The sequence below is a fragment of the Lagenorhynchus albirostris genome, chromosome 16 (assembly GCF_949774975.1).
Source record: "Lagenorhynchus albirostris chromosome 16, mLagAlb1.1, whole genome shotgun sequence".
Taxonomy (NCBI): Eukaryota; Metazoa; Chordata; class Mammalia; order Artiodactyla; family Delphinidae; genus Lagenorhynchus; species Lagenorhynchus albirostris.
The window spans coordinates 24,523,154-24,543,077 of NC_083110.1; the positions used below are offsets into that span (position 1 = coordinate 24,523,154).

At 36.5% G+C, this 19,924-nt stretch overlaps 1 protein-coding gene across 3 annotated transcripts in view; it reads right to left on the reverse strand.

The window, feature by feature from the left end:
- The window catches only part of MICU1 (mitochondrial calcium uptake 1), a 200,659-nt gene that overhangs the window by 75,217 nt on the left and 105,518 nt on the right, over positions 1-19,924 (reverse strand). For all 3 annotated transcript variants that reach the window (XM_060127064.1, XM_060127063.1, XM_060127065.1), the window contains 2 exons: positions 5,992-6,074; positions 153-350 (listed from right to left, as the gene is read on the reverse strand). In XM_060127064.1, coding sequence (XP_059983047.1) covers positions 153-350; positions 5,992-6,074 — 281 coding nt within the window. The remainder of the gene's footprint in view (positions 1-152; positions 351-5,991; positions 6,075-19,924) is intronic.

The window sequence follows — 19,924 nt, forward strand, 5'->3', positions numbered from 1 at the left end:
GTCCGGCTGTAGATCACTGATAAGGCTCAAACTAATCAGTTCTCATGGTTGGAGGCAGATTGAAAGAATATTTACAGTACAGGCCCCTCCCAACCCAGCAGCTCTACGTGCATACATGATGGACAGTGCCCTGAAGTCCAAGGAATACCTACTTCCAGCTTCAGAACATCGTGCTGAAGTTTACGCTGAAATTCAAGGAAGTTTTTGATTGTCAGCTTCCCCTTGAGATCAGCTCCAAAAAAGTAGGTTGTGAGGGCTGAACACAAGCCAGACTTGAGGGTGTTACCAGTTGTAGAACGATCTCTGTGACGCATTCCCATGCTGGTTTGGGAGCGAATGATGCTCTGAACCTAATGGAGAAGCAAACCCCCGTCCAGAAAAACATTACAAGGTGGAAAATATGGAAAAGTAAGAATAGTAACTGACTATCGACTGCTTACTGTTTGCCTACACTGCGCTACAATGCTCTCTTTTAATGCTCACAACAGTCCTATGAGATAAGCCCCATGATTATTCTCATTTTACAGATGAGGAATTTGAGGTACACTGCTAAATAACTTGCTTGAGGTCAAGTAGCTAGCAAATAATTGAACTGGTATTCTAACACACATGCTTGACACCTTTATAATTGGGATGCCTTTTAAAATCTCTCTTTAGAAAAAAGTATGCATTTGTTTTAGGTTCAAAACCTCACACACAACATTAAAATAATCATCAACCTCACAGTAATACCTTCCATATCTCAGGAGACTTTCAAAAATTTCACACTTCTCACTACTGACTCTCCAGTTGTGATGAGAGGCGGTATAGCTATAGGCAAATACTTGATATCACACAGATATTGAGATAACACATTTATTAGAATGATAATGTGAAACATAAAGTTGGTATGAAGTAATTCTCCAAGAGAAGATGGAGAATTAATCTTTGAGAAGTTTTAAATGAGCTTTTGAAAACAAACAACCCAATCCAAAAATGGGCAGAAGACCTAAACAGACATTTCTCCAAAGAAGATATACAGATTGCCAACAAACACATGAAAGGATGCTCAATATCACTAATCATTAGAGAAATGCAAATCTAAACTACAATGAGGTATCATCTCACACCGGTCAGAATGGCCATCATCAAAAAATCTACAAACAATAAATGCTGGAGAGGGTGTGGACAAAAGGGAACCCTCTTGCGCTGTTGGTAGGAATGTAAATTGATACAGCCACTATGGAGAACAGTACAGAGGTTCCTTAAAAAACTAAAAATAGAACTACCATATGACCCAGCAATCCCACTACTGGGCATATACCCTGAGAAACCATAATTCAAAAAGAGTCATGTACCACAATGTTCATTGCAGCTCTATTTACAATAGCCAGGACATGGAAGCAACCTAAGTGCCCATTGACAGATGAATGGATAAAGAAGATGTGGCACATATATACAATGGAATATTACTCAGCCATAAAAAGAAACGAAACTGAGTTATTTGTAGTGAGGTGGATGGACCTAGAGTCTGTCATACAGAGTGAAGTGTAAGTCAGAAAGAGAAAAACAAATACTGTATGCTAATACATATATATGGAATCTAAAAAAAAAAATGGTTCTGAAGAACCTAGGGGCGGGACAGGAATAAAGACGCAGACATAGAGAATGGATTTGAGGACACGGGGAGGGGGAAGGGTAAGTTGGGACGAAGTGAGAGAGTGGCATGGACATATATACACTACCAAATGTAAAACAGATAGCTAGTGGGAAGCAGCCACATACCACAGGGAGATCAGCTCAGTGATTTGTGACCACCTAGAGGGGTGGGATAGGGAGGGTAGGAGGGAGACTCAAGAGGGAGGAGATACGGGGATATATGTATATGTAGAGCTGATTCACTTTGTTATAAAGCAGAAACTAACACACCATTGTAAAGCAATTATACTCCAATAAAGATGTTTAAAAAAATACAAAAAAAATAAATGAGCTTTTGAGAAAGAATAATTTGGGGGACTAGCAACCATGGCTTAACTATATAAAATGAGCTTTTTGAGGCAAGTCTATGATTGATATAGCATTTTTTTCACAAGTTCCTGCAATCTTTTCTACCTCTTCACAAGCTAAAATAACAACTATTCAGAATAATTAAAATCGTGATATGTAAGAACAGATAATAAAGGTATATTATATAAATAAATAATATATATAGCCTTGTGGATGATGATTTTTAAATTGCCAAATTAGAAAAGCATAATACTTTAAAACTTAAGATTTGTAACAATGGATTTCCATGGTTAAATGTCTTTTATTTGTTTTATTTATTACCTATGACCATAAAAAGACTTATTTAACACAATTTAAAAGTCTCTGGCTCTAAAAGGTAAAAGTAGTATAATGGAAAGACACAAGATGAGGAATCAGGACACACGAGGTCTAATTCTGTTGCTCTGCAGTGAAAGCACAATTTATGCAGTTCATTTAACTTCTTTGGGCCTTAGTTTTCTCATTGGAAAAGTTCACGGTTTTGTCTCTAAGTTTCCTTATAACTCTAGGTTAATATCATAAATGCTTCTGATTATGATTTTTTTCTGGGTTCATGTTTTATCATGTAAATAAGATTTCTTGACATTTGTTTTTCATGCACACGGAGACTTGAAAGATAGGTATACAATGGATTTTAAAATTATTTAAGTTGAAGTTTTTTAGACATTAAATTGAAATACAGGATAATCAGTACAGTGCTGCTTCTATTTGAAGGCAATACACAATTCATTTTCTCTGCCTGGGTATGAGAACTGAAGAATTTTCCAATAGCAGTGAACTAGTATTGAGCATCAACGTCAAGACCTGTCATGATTTAAATTTTGTCTGTGCCATAATATTGCAGCTTATACCCTTCCTATGGTGGAAATGTGTATGTTAGCTTCAAAAGTGTGGTGCTGAAGAGTGTATGTGGAAATTTCATTCCCTTTCTTCTGTCTCACAACTCATACTTTCATACTAAAAAATCATTTCTGTCACAGCCTCGGGTGAATGTAGCCCAAACAGTTATGAGATTTCTTAAAAAATATCTTTTGCTAGGTTAGTTCTGTTTTATGATCTGCTATGAAATGAGTTAAAGAAAAGGATCTGGGGGCTTCCCTGGTGGCACAGTGATTAAGAATCTGCCTGCCAATGCTGGGGACATGGGTTCAAGCCCTGGTCTGGGAAGATCCCACCTGCCGTGGAGCAACTAAGCCCGTGCGCCACAACTACTGAGCCTGCGCTCTAGAGCCCGTGAGCCACAACTACTGAGCCCACATGCCACAACTACTGAAGTCCGTGCGCCTAGAGCCTGTGCTCTGCAACAAGAGAAGCCACCGCAATGAGAAGCCCATGCACCGCAAATGAAGAGTAGCCTCTGCTCACCACAACTAGAGAAAGCCCACGTGCATCAATGAAGACCCAGTTCAGCCAAAAATAAATAAATAAAATAAATAAATTTATAAAAAAAGAAAAGAAAGGTCAGAGAAAACCTACACTATTTACAGTCGTGTAATGTTTTTTAGTAATTTATGTTTATGCATGATCAAAGTGATTTTTGAAAAAGATGAATAAAAGAGTAATATTAGGTATTAGCTTGCTTCACACCACATTGACTTTGAAGATACACAATGATGAAATGTGTGTGTCCTCATACTGGCTCTGTTTTACTTTTTTTGTAAGCTTGACAAATTTACCGTCAAGAAAATACCTATTTAGCTGGAAATCAAAGTTTGAATGTTTTAAAGCTTAGTGCACTTTCAACTTAAAGAATTATTATATTGCCCAAAAATGTAGAACGTAGAACAATGAAGCAGAGAAACTTCTAATGAGAGCTATTCACTCCTGAACCACCTCATAATTATTTTTGTTTCTCTAAAGAGTTTTTATATCAAAATTCCTTGTGATCAATATTACAAGTTCCATCCGTTTAACAAGGCCAGTTATCAAGGGATCATATTAGATGAAATTAATACTCCCTTCTCTGTCAAGTGAGCAGAATGGTGGAGTGACTGCTCCAAGTCATTCAGCATTTCAACAGCAATGCCAAAAACGTTGGTGAGGATGTGGAGAAAAGGGAATCCTCAGGCACTAGTGGGAATGTAAACTGGCGTAGCCAGTATGGAAAACAGCATGAAGATTCCTCAAAACATTAAGACTAGAACTACCATATGATCCAGCAATTCCACTTCTGAGTATTTATCCAAAGGAAACCAATCACTATGTCGAAGAGATATCTTCAGCACCCCCCACCACATTCATTGCAGCATTATTCACAATAGCCAGGACATGGAAACAACCTAAGTGTCCACTGGCAGATGAATGGATAAAGAAAATATGATACACACACACACACACACACACACACACACACACACACACACACACACACACTGGAATGTTATTCAGACATAAAAAAGGAAGTAAATCCTGCCATTTGTGATTAACATGGATGAACGTTGAGGGCATTATGCTGGATGAAATAAGTCAGAGAGAGAAAGGCAAATACTATATGATCTCACTTATATGTGGAATCCAAAAAAAGCTGAACTCACAGGCACAGAGAACAGATTGTTGGTTGCCAGAAGCAGGGGATGGAGGGTGGGCAAAATGAGTGAAGGTGGTCTAAACTTCCACTTATAAGATAAATAAGCCTTGGGGATATAAGCATGGAGACTATAGTTAACAAAACTAAATTGTATATTTGAAAGCTGCTAGGAGAGGAGATCTTAAAAGTTCTCATCACAAGAAAAAAAACTACGTGTGGTGATGGATATTAACTAAATTTATTGTGGTAATCATTTCAAAGTATATACATAGGTCAAATTATTATGTCATACACCTAAAACAATGTTATATGTTAACTATATCTCAATAAAAATAAAATAGTTCTGTGTAAAATAAAATTAAAAATACCAAAATAAGTCCTATTTATAATCATTTGAGGCCGCCTGGTAACTCCAGTGAAGTGCAGAATTATGAAAAGTGAAGGTATTAGATGGACATAGCTTGCAAATTTGAATAAATATCTGTAGGTATTTTGAAATATTTGTCTCTGTGCATTTTTTTTGTTTGTTTTTTTTGTTTGTTTTTGGTTTTTTTGGGTTTTTTTTTTGTTTTGCATTACGCGGGCCTCTCACTGTTGTGGCCTCTCCTGTTGCGGAGCACAGGCTCCGGACGCGCAGGCTCAGCAGCCATGGCTCACGGGCCCAGCCGCTCCGCGGCATGTGGGATCTTCCCAGACCGGGGCACGAACCCGTGTCCCCTGCATCGGCAGGCGGACTCTCAACCACTGCGCCACCAGGGAAGCCCGTCTCTGTGCATTTCTTATTTAAAGATACACTATTCCTGATACTTTCTCCCACTTCCTTTTTGCCTCTTTACTCATTGTGAATACAAAAATGTTATCTCCCACATATATATTTTTTTCTGTTTTGAAACCACTTCTACCAAACATAATAATTATACCTGGAGAGACACCATGGCCCTCCAAGAACAGAAGTTTGATGGAAATGTAATCTCTTCCTAGGATTCAGAAGAAACTATATACTTTTATGGCTGGAACCTGCTACAGTAAAAGGCATCGTACCATTTTTCCTTCTCTTACAGAAATCCTTTCAGAACATATGTCATTCATCCTTGTATTCTGGAACTGCCTAGCACAAAGGAGCTATTTAATAAATGTTGATTGGATATATGATTGAATAACCGTAACTTAGCCTCTCAGCATTAGAGTCTAATTTATGTTGGGGAATCAGAGCAATGTTGACCTTAATAATATGCTCAAATAATTCCTTACACTTAGAGTAAAAACAAACAAAAAAACCTCACCTATTAAAAGTGGAGATAATTCTGAAAAATGATACATTTGGTACTTCAAAAATTGGATAGCATCAGAATATACTGACCAAGACCACAGTAACTCCAAGGCACATGAAAATGTGTTAAATATTAATGTATTCAAAGGAAATTTCCAGGAAAACTTGCCTGTTCAAACTCCTCCATGTCTACTTCTCCATCTCCATTCAAGTCAAACATCTTGAAGGCAATTTCAAAATTTCTCTGAGGAGCTGCAAGTTAGGAAGGATGGAAGGACAGGAGGGAGGGAGGAAGAAACAAGAAAAATATTTAGAAGGTATTGACCAAAAATAATCATTCCTTTAAGAAAAAAAGATAGTTAAACATTAAAATGTAATATCAAGTCACAGAATGCCACCATATGTATCTTAATCAACCTTTTAGCAATAGTCCTTAAAACCAAAAGAGAATTTTACCATGGCCAGTAAAGATAGCACTTGTCTATCTTTGTGTTTCAACACTCTCTTTTTAAATACTTCAGCTTTGCTTTCTTAGAAACCATCCTCTTAACTGAATAATATTAACGCTGTTCTGTTACTTAAATATAGTGTTATTTATCTGGGCATGAAAGTCTATTTGGGGTGAGATATACTGCTGCAAAGTAAGAAGCTAAAACTCTAAGTCTTTGTCTTGCCTTTTTAAAACAAGTTAGCTTTCTACTTTGTTTTTTCTAGTCTCTCCACTGTAAGTACAACCAGGAGTTCAGTGGATATCGTTCTGCCAACAGGTTATTATCTACACCGCTCTACTCAATGTCACTATAGCTCTGTGGTAAGGCAGAAAAGCACAATGTCAGCTACCCAGCCCCCTATTTTAACCATGTCAGCTGGGTACACAAATCACTAAGCAAAGTACACTTAAATGTTTAAAAAACAAAATGAAAAGTGCAAAGCTTGAGAAGACAGTATATTTTTTTTCCCTTAAGTGAATGATGAAAGTGTTTCAAGACTTCTTTAATGTTCCTAGGTTAATCAAAATAAAATTAATATATTTGTGCATTAGGATAAAATATAAATAGAACAGCCCTCCTTCCTTACCAATGCTAAACGTTCTACTAAAGAAAATAGCGACTTCCCTGGCAGTCCAGTGGTTAGGACTCGGCACTGTCACTGCAGGGGCCTGGGTTTGATCCCTGGTTGGGGAACTAAGATGCCACAGGCCATGTTGCGTGGCCAAAAAAAAAAAGAAGAAAACTAAGTCGTTTACCTCCTTCCTTTGGTGCTTCAAATTTATATAGCTATAAAGAATAAACCAAAATAAAATTTCCTATATATCCTAATACTACTGAATTAAATTTTCAGTTAATTATCACTTTTAGTAAAAAAAATAGTAACAATTAAAGATTATATGTAGACAAAAGAGTAAAAAAGGGCTTAGTGTATTATGCATTGTTACAGACAGTCCAGATTCCCATCATGCTCATGAATTTGTCAGTATCAACACTTTCTAGGCTTAAATTCCATTCTCAGCTAGCTAGCCAACTAAGTGGGTAAGCTCCTGGTTTTTAGTTGCCTGGGTGAATCATGTGCTTGTCAGTTTCCAATTGCCTGTTTCACTTGATAATGGCTTCCAACAGGTTTGCTCTTCTTAGGCCACCAGTATGATTGCTGAGAAGGATGCAGTGGGGGGGATTAGATTTTCGTATATTTATTGTCACTTCTCAAATTATTCCTACCTGTCTGGATGCTATCGTTTATTGAAGAGTTACTATGTACCAAGCATTGGGCTGAATAATTCTAAGCTGTTATCTGATTTTGTATTCTCAATACTGAAAATTTTATTTCTTTCTTAATTTTTTCAACAGAGTAGGAAATTGGGGCTCAAAGTCACTAAATGACTAGCTCAAAATCACACAGCTAATAGGCAGCAGAACTGGTAGGTGAATATAGGTCAACACTGACTCCAAAGCCCATAATTTTTTCATTATGTTCCACAGCCTCCAATATGAAGACAGTGGTACTTAAAAAAATAAACCAATACTCTTTATTCTGGTATGTTTTGACTTAGAAACAAAACAACCAAACATGACTCACTGGTTACATCAGTCTCTGCAATAGCTCAGAGTTTCAAGTGGTCCATCTAAAGGATTTACCTGATATCAAAGAAACGTTGTATGTGAGGAGCTCAGTAGTTTAAGCTTGGTTGCACTCATAGGCATAGACAACATCAGATTCTCTGATAGACTTGTCACATATTTTTTAAAATTCTAAATATGAATTTCTTTAAACATGAGTGCCTCCCTGTTCTCCCCTATTGTCTCAAACTTGGCCCACTGCACTCACATACATTATTTGCCTAATGCTTACAGATTCTTGAAATTGTAAGAACTGCAGACAATATGAGGTCACTGAAAGTTTTAAGTGGAGGAGTGCCACAATCACACAGGCATTCAGAAAGAACTTCTCTGGCTACAGTGTGAAGGATGAGTTGGAAAACAAGAAGCAGCCTCAGAGAAGATCATAAAAGCTCTTGTAAATGGTGCAAATGTGAACTGAGGTGATGGCGGTGGTCATGGAGAGAAGGAAACGTATCTGAAATAACTTGAGGCAGAAAGTATATAACTTAATGATTAATTAGCTGTGATGAGTTAAGAGTAAAAAAGGCGGACAGCATGACTGGCTTAGGCTACCAGGTAGCCTGCATATCACTAATCAAGAGATAAAAGGAATGGAAAAGGTTTGAGAAAAAAAATGAATTCAGATAGGACCTGCTGAATTCAAGGAGTCCATAGCATAATATTCAGATGAAAATGTTCAGGAGATAGGTGGAAATATGGGTCTAAAGCTTAGAAGAGAGAGGTTAAAGCTGGGAATCATTAGCATGAATATGTTAGCCGCAAAGACCTGAAATGAAGTTGTCCATGGAGAACTGAAGGTTGAGGAGAAGGGTAAAGAAAGGGTAGAATGAGCTGGAAACCAATACTTAAGGTGAAAGGAAAAAGAAAGGAAGCAGTGACAGAGGAGGCGGTATCACAACATCAAGGGAAATGTGGTCCAAATGAATAGAAATAGGGAAAGATCTGGCCAGAAGCAGTCAAAGTGCTGCTACTCCTGAATTAAAGCAGCATTCTCATTCCCTATCTCCACTGATTACAGAGGGGACACAGAGTTCTCAAAATTTTAGCTTTATCATGATCTGTTATTACTACTGTTCTGTGAGTTCTGTGATGGCATATGCCCAGTCATTTATATGACTGAATGAGTTATTATGGCAAATCATACTTATATGTTCTCCTACAACTAAGGTTAAATTCACTTTACCAAACAAAGCACATCCTATACTGCTTGAGGTTTCTTTATCTTTTTATCCTGGCTTACTCCCAGGATATCTGCTTTATGTGGAGCGACTCAGAGTGTTTATTAAAGAATATGTGCTGACACTCTCAGGCTGAGCTCCTGTGCCCTGGTCACTGATATGGCAAGTCAGGGCAGCAGCTGTGCACACTCTCACTTAGGCCTTAGCAGTCTATCAGGCAAGGTCCTTCAAGGAGTAGTTCTCTCAGTCTATTCAATCTTCGTCTGCTGATCACGTCAAAGCACTTAAGTGAAAAACCAGCTTGCTTTAGGTGAAACATGCTACACAGGAATATGCTGCTAGGCAATTTTCTCATACTCTCCTGTCTCCCTTTAAATGTAGGCTTTGGAGTAATTTTTAAATCTAGCTGCTCTGGAAAGCTAAAGGTGTCTTGAGTTTACATTAATTCACAACCTATTTCCATAGAAAGGTATAGAGAGAGGAATTCTTTTGAATTCCAGGCTGCTTGTAGAGTGACAGTGAAGTTCTGCTCTGCCCGCTCCTTGTGTTAATGGCTTAATCTACTTTCTGCGCATCAATTTCTAAAACAATTATACATTGGAACTGATCAAAACAATGGAATTCTATACAAAGTTCATCACTATACATCCTTTGCTCATAATTCCATGATAGTCTTTGCTATAAGTAAATGGATATACATTAGATCTGTTCTAGTTAAGAATAAAACATTTTTACATTATTCTATCATTGACAATAATGACAACAGCAATAACAACTCTTGACTTGCTCAAAGCACAGGAGATTTTTCTACGTTGTTTTAGTAATAAGAAAAAAAAAACGTTTTTCTATGTGTGGTAAGTCAAATAATCAGATAGCAAAAACACTACCTGTCTCAAGATTTTCATGACTTTCACTTATTTTTCTTTAATAGAAATGCAAATGACTTGGGCTCTAATTCTGGCTTTTCCACAACATAATGAGTCATTATGCCTTAAATTCTCTTTTGGTAGTACTGACGGAATGAACAACAACAAAAAAAATGGACAGGTTATAACATAAACAAGTTTCTTATTTTCTTTTTTTTTTTTTTAATAAATTTATTTATTTATTTTTGGCTGTGTTGGGTCTTCGTTTCTGTGCGAGGGCTTTCTCTAGTTGCGGCAAGCAGGGGCCACTCTTCATCGCGGTGCGTGGGCCTCTCACCATCGCGGCCTCTCGTTTTGGAGCACAGGCTCCAGACGCGCAGGCTCAGTAGTTGTGGCTCATGGGCCCAGTTACTCTGCGGCATGTGGGATCTTCCCAGACCAGGGTTCGAACCCATGTCCCCTGCATTGGCAGGCAGATTCTCAACCACTGCACCATCAGGGAAGCCCAGTTTCTTATTTTCTGTTGGTTTGATTCTCCTACCACAAAATTCCCACCTCTACCATTCCTGTTTTAAAATGATGCCTAGGACAAATGAGGTAATTAATATGCAATATCAGAGAACTCTGAGTTAGAAAATAAATTCATATAATATGACACACCTCTCTTCAATGATGAACGTGCCTACTGAATTTATAAGGATGATCACACAGCCTCTGATTATTTCTGAGAGGGAGGTCACCACTTCTGTGGTGTAACCATTGTTGGCCATATTAATTGAACTTTTTTCCTCATGCAGAGCCCAGATCTAATTCTTTGTAGCTCTTACAAATTGTCTTAATTTTCTAGAGAAATAAAAAAATATAACCGCTTCCTCATATATGCTGGCCCTTTGAATACATAAAAGCATAGTGTCATGTCTTTACTAAAGGTTTCTCAGAACTTGTTTCCAGAACTTCAACATCCTAATAGCCCCCTCTGGGGTACTTGAGAGGGCCAATGCCTCCCATAAATGCAGTATTCTAAATATAGTTAATTCTGGAATGACTTATCCTTTCTAATAACAATAGGACTTCTTCTTTGCAGACTAATATATTAACATTTTTCTTATATAAGGGCTTAGTGTCTTGTTTTCTCACATTAGGCTTGGGAAAAGGAGAAGAAAAACCTGCAAGATTAGGTTTCAAAAAAACTGCCCCTCTCTCAGTTCTTCTGAATTCTCCAAGGTATGATGCCTAGGTGCAGCCTGGAAGAATCTTTCTGCCCTTTTTACACAGAGTGGAGAAAAAAAGTTCCTATGGTATGATGCATTGTAGTTGTACTATAGCATTTCCTTGGGATGATTTAGCTTCCAAAGAAGGGTGCTACATTAAATGAAAATGTCCTAAGAATTTTTTTAAAACATACTTAAGCAACAGCAGATCAATTTTCTTTTCAATGACCTAATTGACTTCTAAGTCTGATTTGACTTCTGTTAATAAAGTATTTTACAGTTACTTTGATAATCTATTAGTCTCTTCAGCATTTTCTAATATTAGGTTTCATGATAAGAGCCAGTCTAACATTATACCTAGTAAAAGGACTGCAGATATTTGAAAAACAGAAGACTTACAGAATGATAAAAGATAAGGACAAAGTCAAGGAATATTTCCTTTTATAAAGCTATGTATCTTATTTAATTTTTATACACAGTTAACTTTGTAAAAAGGTGTATTTATGTGAAGCAAGGCGTAGCATGAACAATATCAGTGGCTCAAAAATTTAACAATTACACTTTCTGCATCAACTCAGAAGTCCCATAGTCAGGCATGCCCTCATCATTGTCTTGTAGAATCATCTACTGACCAAAATATCCACTATTAATCATGTCATCTGAAGTCAATGGTGATGATGAGAATAACTATGGCATTTTGCTCTGAAATCAGGCAAATGATTATTCTTGAAATGCAAGATCTGAAATGACAAATTAAAAAAAATCCACATCTACTATAATTGGTTATAGAAGACACTGTGTTATGATATACAGTTAAACCAAGGTTTTCGCTGTTGGTTGTGCTAGAATTACAATTTAAAACACTGTAGGGACTTCCCTGGTGGTCCAGTGGCTAAGACTCCATGCTCCCAATGCAGGGGGCCAGGGTTCGATCCCTGGTTGGGGAACTAGATCCCACGTGCTGCAACCAAGAGTTCGCATGCCACAACTAAAGATTCTGTATGCTGCAACTAAAAGATCCCACATGCCACAACGAAGATCCCCTGTACTGCAACTAAGACCTGGCACAGCCAAATAAATAAATAAATATTTTTTAAAAAACACGGTAATAACTTTCTGACTATACTAACAAATTTTAATTAATAACCATTTAGTGATTGAATATGCTCAAACATGGGTAAGTTATTTAGACTGTTTCCTGAATATGTTTTCTGTGGCTGTGCAGCCGTATGCTCCCATTAAATTGAAATACAGGGGGCCCAAACTATATAAAATAGTAAACATTCCACCACTTAAAATATCTAGTTTTTCCCATGATTTGCAATTTGAAATGATAAAATGATATGACATTTTTATTGCTAACTTTTGGAATATAATATCCAGAAATTTTCCTTAGTGGGGAAAAAAGAAAGACAATAAAGTGATCTGAAATAGCTGAAGTTCATGGTGTGTAAATGTAACAATCTAGCTTTTCTTCTTGGGCTTGCTCTTTTAAGACAGGAAAAAAAAACCCTCCCCTAGTGAAATGACAAACGCCATGGATAAAGAAAAAGAGACCCCAACTATACAGGAAGAAAAAAAAAGTTATCATAAACAAGAAAATATTGGGTTGTATCATAATTCTCAACAACATGAACACCACAGAGCAAGTTCTATAGAATCTTGAGGGAAAACAAATTTTATTTATTCATTTATTTATTTATAAAATTTATTTATTTGGCTGCACCAGATCTTAGTTGCAGCACATGGGATCTTTATTTGTGGCACCAGGGAAGTCCTGGGAAAACAATTTTCATTTAAGAATTACATACAAGTCAACTCATCATTTACCTATATTAGCAACAGAAGACTGTCTCAGACAGGCAAGGACTTTGAAACTATATAATCCACAGATTCTTCCTAACAAAATTCCACAAAAAACAGTAACAAAAGTCTTAAGCAAGGATTGGTAAACTATGATCTGCTGGCTAGCCATTTGATTATGTATTGTCCATGGCTGCTTTTGAGGTACAAGGGCAGAAATGAGTAGCTGTGACAGAGACCTTATGGCCAGCAAGCCTAAAATAATTATCTTGTCCTTTAAGAAAAAGTTTGCCAACCCCTGGTTGAGGAAATTCTTCAGCCAGCAATGACAAAAAAATCAATCAAAATAAAGAAATAAAGACGGGGAAGGTGAGATCAATTCAGAAATGAGCAGTAAATTAAGTGAGCAATAAAATCAGTAGAACAGAGTTAAGCTTAAATAATGGTTATTGATAAAATAATCATGGCATGTCGACTTATTAAATGTTTATTATGTATCAGGCACTTTATATGAATTATTTAATCCTCCCAACCACTCTGTGACATTGTACTATTATACCCATCCCCTGTTAAAAAAGAGGAAACTGGGACTCCCCTGGAGGTCCAGTGGGTAAGACTTCACGCTCTCAGTGCAGGGGACCTGGGTTTGAACCCTGGTCAGGGAACTAGATCCTGCATGCATGCTGCAACTAAGAAGTCTGCATGCCGCAACTAAAGATCCCACCTGCCGCAACTAAGCCTAAATAAATAAATATTTTTTTTAAAAAATAGAGACTATTCTTAAAAAAAAAAGAGGAAACTAAGGTATTGGGTGTCCAGAGTCAAAGAGCCAGTCTACTAGAGTATGCACCACTCTTAGCCATTATATGAGAATGGCTATAGAATAATGAAGTGTAAGATTATTAAAAATGTAAAAACTGTGTGGAGAGAAGAAAGTGAAAGGAAGATAAACTTCTTGACTTCCAATAGAAGACATCAAAACACATAGATGATTCTGTCCTACATAAAAAAGCTACATACTGGGACTTCCCCGGTGGTCCAGTGGGTAAAACTCCATGCTCCCAATGCAGGGGGCCCGGAACGATCAGAGAACTGGTGGGGGAACTAGATCCCACATGCCACAACTAAAAGATCCTGCATGCCAAAACTAAAAGATCCTGCATGCCGCAATGAAGATCTTGCATGCGGTAAACAAGACCCAGTGCAGCTAAAAAAAAAAAAAAAAAAAAGCCACGTCTCCCCGCAACCCCCACAGATACATATACAATACACATTTAAATTAACTCAAATTACCACGAATAGGAGAGCATTAAAATTACTTGGGAGAAAAACCCAATGAATAAAGCAAAAGCTTAACAGAAAAAAAAAAATGGAAAGAAAGCACAGAAAACAAGACATAAGGTGATAGATGTAAGAACAAATAAATCACAACAAAGTTAAATGAACTAAACTCCTCTATTAGAACACATGCTCTCAGACTGGGTCTGTTATTTATAAGAAATATACTGAAAACAAAATAATATAGAAAGATAAAAAATAAGAGGAAATACAAGAAAACGAAACAGTAAGAAAGCAGAGGTGGTAATATTAATGAGACAGAAATGAACTAAGAGCAGAAGGATTAAGAACAAACACCACTTTTATATTACTCATAACTACCATCCATAATGAAAATCTATTATATATTTTTATGTACAGGACAACATCACAGCAAAATAGATAACAAAATATTAGTTAGATGTAAAGAATAAATTACAAAAATTACTGTAATATCTAAGCCTTTGACATATTTTGTAGAAAACTTAATGAGGTTATGGACACTTTATATAATACAAACCACAAGTTCAATTTAACAGATATATATATTGAACACTGCTTTCTGGTAAACAGAGACTGCATATAGTTTTTAAATCTTCAAGGGAAATTTAGAAAGACATTAGATATTAGTCGACATACACACACACACACACAACAAACACAAGTAAAAGAAGAAATTGCAAATGTAGAATTTTTACAACTATAATGCAATAAAACTAGGTCACAGGAATAAAGCCACTTTGATCATCAGGCTAGATGCTGAAAAAGCATTTTGACAAAATTTTAGGTCTTCCTAATCTTTCTTTTCCTGAGAAATAGAGGGAGGAGGAACTTATTCAATATGGAAAAGAATATTTATCTGACACCAAGATTCACAATATACTTAACTGAAAAATGCCAAGGACATTTATTTTAATATAATAAACAAAGTGGGGATGCTCACTATTACGGATATTATTTTGAAAGTTCTAGCCAAAGCAAATATATAATGAGATGAAATAAGGCACACGTTAGAAAAAACAATTATCATTATTTGAAGATTATATAAATATAAATGTCTTCCTAAAAACTCCAAGAAAATGAACGAAAAACTTTCAGAACTACTAATAACAGTAACGTGAAGTTATAAGATAAATATATACTAGGTATATTTATATCTGGGATAGGTGGAGTATATAAATATGACTGGAAAGTCCTGTTTCTAAGCCTCTTGGGGGTTGTGGGGGGAGAACTCATGAAACCAATGATTGGTTGGAACAATTCTGGAAGTTGAAGAATGTTGACTTCTTTTGATTTTACCTGCTTTTAGTTATTGACTAAATGGTGTGTGTATAGGGAGGGGCAAATAATGGGAAGAGAAGAGAACGACTTTTAGGGGGATAATACTCATTTACACATAGAACTTAACATGTATTTTTTTCCTTGTGGTTTTACTGAGATATAATTGGCATTCAGCACTGTACAAGTTGAAAGCATTATAGCATAATGATCTGACTTACATATATCATGAAATGATTACCACAAAAGTTTAGTGAATATCCATCATCTCATATAGATATAAAATAAAGAAAAAGAAAAAGTATTTTTTCCGGGCTTCCCTGTTGGCGCAGTGGTTGAGAGTCCGCCTGTTGATGCAGGGGACACGGGTTCGTGCCCCGGTCCGGGAAGATCCCACATGCCGCGGAGCGGCTGGGCCCGTGAGCCGTGGCCGCTGAGCCTGCGCGTCCGGAGCCTGTGCTCCGCAACGGGAGAGGCCACAACAGTGAGAGGCCCGCGTACCGCAAAATAAATAAATAAATAAATAATTTTTTTCCTTGTGATGAGAACTCTTAGGATTTACTCTTAGCAATTTTCATAAAAAACATATAGCCGTGTTAATTATATTAATCATGTTGAATATCACATCCCTAGTGCTTATCTTATAACTGGAAGTTTGTACCTTTTGACTACCTTCATCCAATTCCCCCTCCTGCCACACCCAGCCTCTTGTAACCACAGATCTGACCTATTTCATGTGGTCTTTCTGAGTTCATTTGTTTGTTTGGGATTCTTGTTTGTTTGTTTGTTTTTGAAGTATAATTGACTTACAACACTATGTTAGCTCCTGTTACACAACACAGTAATTCAATATTTCTGTACATTACAAAATGATCATCATAATAAGTCTAGTTACCATCCATCACCATACAAAGATATTACAATATTACTGACTATATTCCCCATGGTGTACATTTTATTCCCAGGACTCATTTATTTTATAACTGGAAGTGTGTACCTTTTAATCTCCCTTACCTATTTCACTCAACCCACAACCCCTCCCCTCTGGCAACCACCTGATGTTCTCTGTATCTATGACTCTGTTTCTGTTTTGCTATGTTTATTTATTTTGTTTTTTATGTTTATTTATTTTTATGTTTATTTATTTTGTTTTCCTTGAGAGGGATGGTGGTGGCGAGAGCACATAGGATCTTGAAGGCCACTGTAATGACTTTGGCTTTTACTTCGAGATTAAAATCCAAGAGAGAATGGAAGCCTTGGGGGATTTTGAGCAGAGGGATGATGTGATTTTATGGCGGGATTCTGGATTATTTCAAAGTAGAGCTGACAGAATTTGGGGACAGATGAAATGCAAATATTCAGGCTATTTTAAAAAACACACACGTACTCGACACACACACACACTTTTTCTTTTCCCAAAATGGAATCGCGCAATATGTATGTTCTGACTCATCAGTATATTGTGAACAGTTTTCTATGCTAATAAATCTCTGCATTACATATATGAAGTGCTGTATTAAATTTCATTGCATAGATTTTATTGTAATTTGTTCAGCCAGCTGTTTGATATTTGAGTTCTTCCCAATTTATTTTTTGACCATCAATATCATTATACATGTGATCATTTTATTAGTCTAAACTTGCAGAATTGCAATTCCTGGGCCAAAGTGTAAGCACTTAATGAAAGTGTTTGGGAAACACTGCCAAGATTCTAAAAAAGCATGTTAATATTTTATACTTTCACCAACAGTATACTGTCAATTAAATTTAAGTGTCATTCCAATAGTTAATTCTGATGCACAAAGAGCTTTGGGTACACTATGGATTTGGTAGTCAAATGAGAGGAGGAACAACTAATCGCCCCTTCAAAAGAGGTAAACAATACTAATCTTTATCCTAGTTTCTTGGAGTCCTTTAGACCTTTGAGAGTGATCTCAGTTTAGGAAAGACTTCATCACCCCATGTAGTTTTGAGGATTAAGCCCAAGTCTAAGCTAGTTTAACTGTAGGGTAGACCAGGCGGTAAAGCTGCCTGAGGTGCAAGGTAGAGCCACGATGCCTACACTTTGTATAGTTCCTAGACAAACCCATAACCTTTGATTTACAGGTCTATAGTCAGCCACAGGGTAGCCAGGACCCCATGAATATGGGGTGAGGAAGGGAATTAAGTTGCTATTCCTAGCAGCACTAATTGGAAGGATTTGGTTGGAAGACCCATGTTTCTACTTTAACAGATTTTGACCATAAGGAAAAAACACTGAGAAATTTAACATATATTCTTAGAACAGACTTAAAATTCATATTGACTTAGTCTTGCTTTTATTTGAAAATCCTAAGACAATGAAAGAAACCACAAAAGACGTTACTATGAGCTTACCACCAGCAATAGCTACAGAGAGAGCTCTTTATTCTTTATTGTGTCTCAGTGTGATTTATTTATTTAATGTCAACTGGCAAGGTTTTCTAAATAATATGAAACGCTACCTGTCAAAAACCTGAGTTTAAAAACTTCATAAGATTGTGAAATGTTTCTGAATTCCTTCAACAAGGTTTTAGCTGTATAGACACTTATTCCTTCGAACTACTGCTCTTCTTCCATTTACATCTTTTCTAGAAAATACATTTCAGCCCTGATTCTAAAATATTTTATATCTATATATAAAATTTATATGCTTATATATCTATCTATATATCTCTAAACAAAATTTTACACCTGAAGAAAAGAAATAGCTAATGTTCATAGTTCACAGTACATAACCTGTCTTTGAGTTATACCTCAGCCTTACTTACTGGATGACCTTCAGAGAGCTGCCAGAAACAGTCCTTCATTTAAATTGCTCTTCCTTAACACTGTTATTTGACAGTTGTGCTACAGGAAGAGTATTCAATGTCAGAGATGTCAAAAAGCTTTGATTCCCCAAGAGTTCCTGGGAGATAAATTCTAAAAGGCATGCCAGTGTTTTAGCCTTGTATTAAGGTCACGTTCTTTCGAAATATATTTTCTTCAAATGCATGTTACTATTTTTATGCCCAAGTTACATATGCCTGTGTGATAGATTCCCCACCCCTATCTTCAGAGATCTAAAAAAAAAAATCATCTGCTTGACATTCATTTCATTCTATGTGGTTTCATTCCATTCCATGTGCTTAATAACAGCCACACTTATGCCAAGATACAACTTAATGAATACATGCTTACAATTAGCTGCTTTAAAAAAGAGATTGGAAAAAAAAAAAAAAGAGATTGGATATTTGATACTTAATTTATGCTCATTTTGAAGGACCCTCTTTACATGTGACTTAGTTTGGTGTTCACCCAAAAAACTATTTTACTTTTCAGTTTAGTGTCCAAATAGAAAAAAATTTTCTATTCTAATTAATTTTTTAGCTTTCATCATGTATATATAGATAGAGAATAGCTATAATTTTAAAAGTTTTAAATACTAGGCAGGATGCTAAGGGTACTTGGAGCAATATAAAATTTTAGTATGTATACTAAAGTAACTACTCAGAAAAATTCTTAGATACTTAGCCAACAAATATACATGGAGTACTTATTATGTGCCAGATACTGGGCTGGATACCTTCTCCAGAAGGGATAGTGATTAGGTAAACCATTCCATGACAACCACTATTTCTTTCCCTGGTTTCCTTTTTGCACCTTCAAATTCTTCAGCATAACAAATAAGCATTTTCTAAAGCTATTCCAGGAACAGGTAAGCAACACATCATTAAGCCTAAGCATAACCAAATACTATTAAGTTGTGGGTTTTTGGGAAAAGTCAGACATATAGAATGGACAGATACATTTGATTCCAGTCCAGCTTCTAAGAGGCAAACAATGCAAAAAAGTGGGACTCATAGACCACAGCAAAGATTTTTACACATCATCAATTACTGAGGGCTGAATTCCTACAGAGCCACCCCAATCATAAACAAAACAAGACATGGTAGAGGCTGAGGAGGATAGGACAGATGTTAGGTGAGTTATAAGAAGGGAAGTTTCTATAATCTGTTCTTGGGAAATGAAGGGAAGACTCTGGCAGGAAGGTAAACTGAGGTCCATTTGACACTGTAATGTATGGAGATGGATGGGTGGCTGGGTCACCTTTCTACCTAGAAGAGACCCAAAGAAGCCACATCCCAAATATCCTTTCATTCAAATATTTTTGGAATGACTAGTATTAGTAAGATACAGCGTTAGGTACTTTGGAGATACAAAGCCATATGGCATAGTTCCTACTTCAAGATATTATTTAGTGATAACACAGATACTGTCTAAACTTGCATCAATTAGAAATTCCTTCGAATTAACAAATACCTCTGGAGCTGT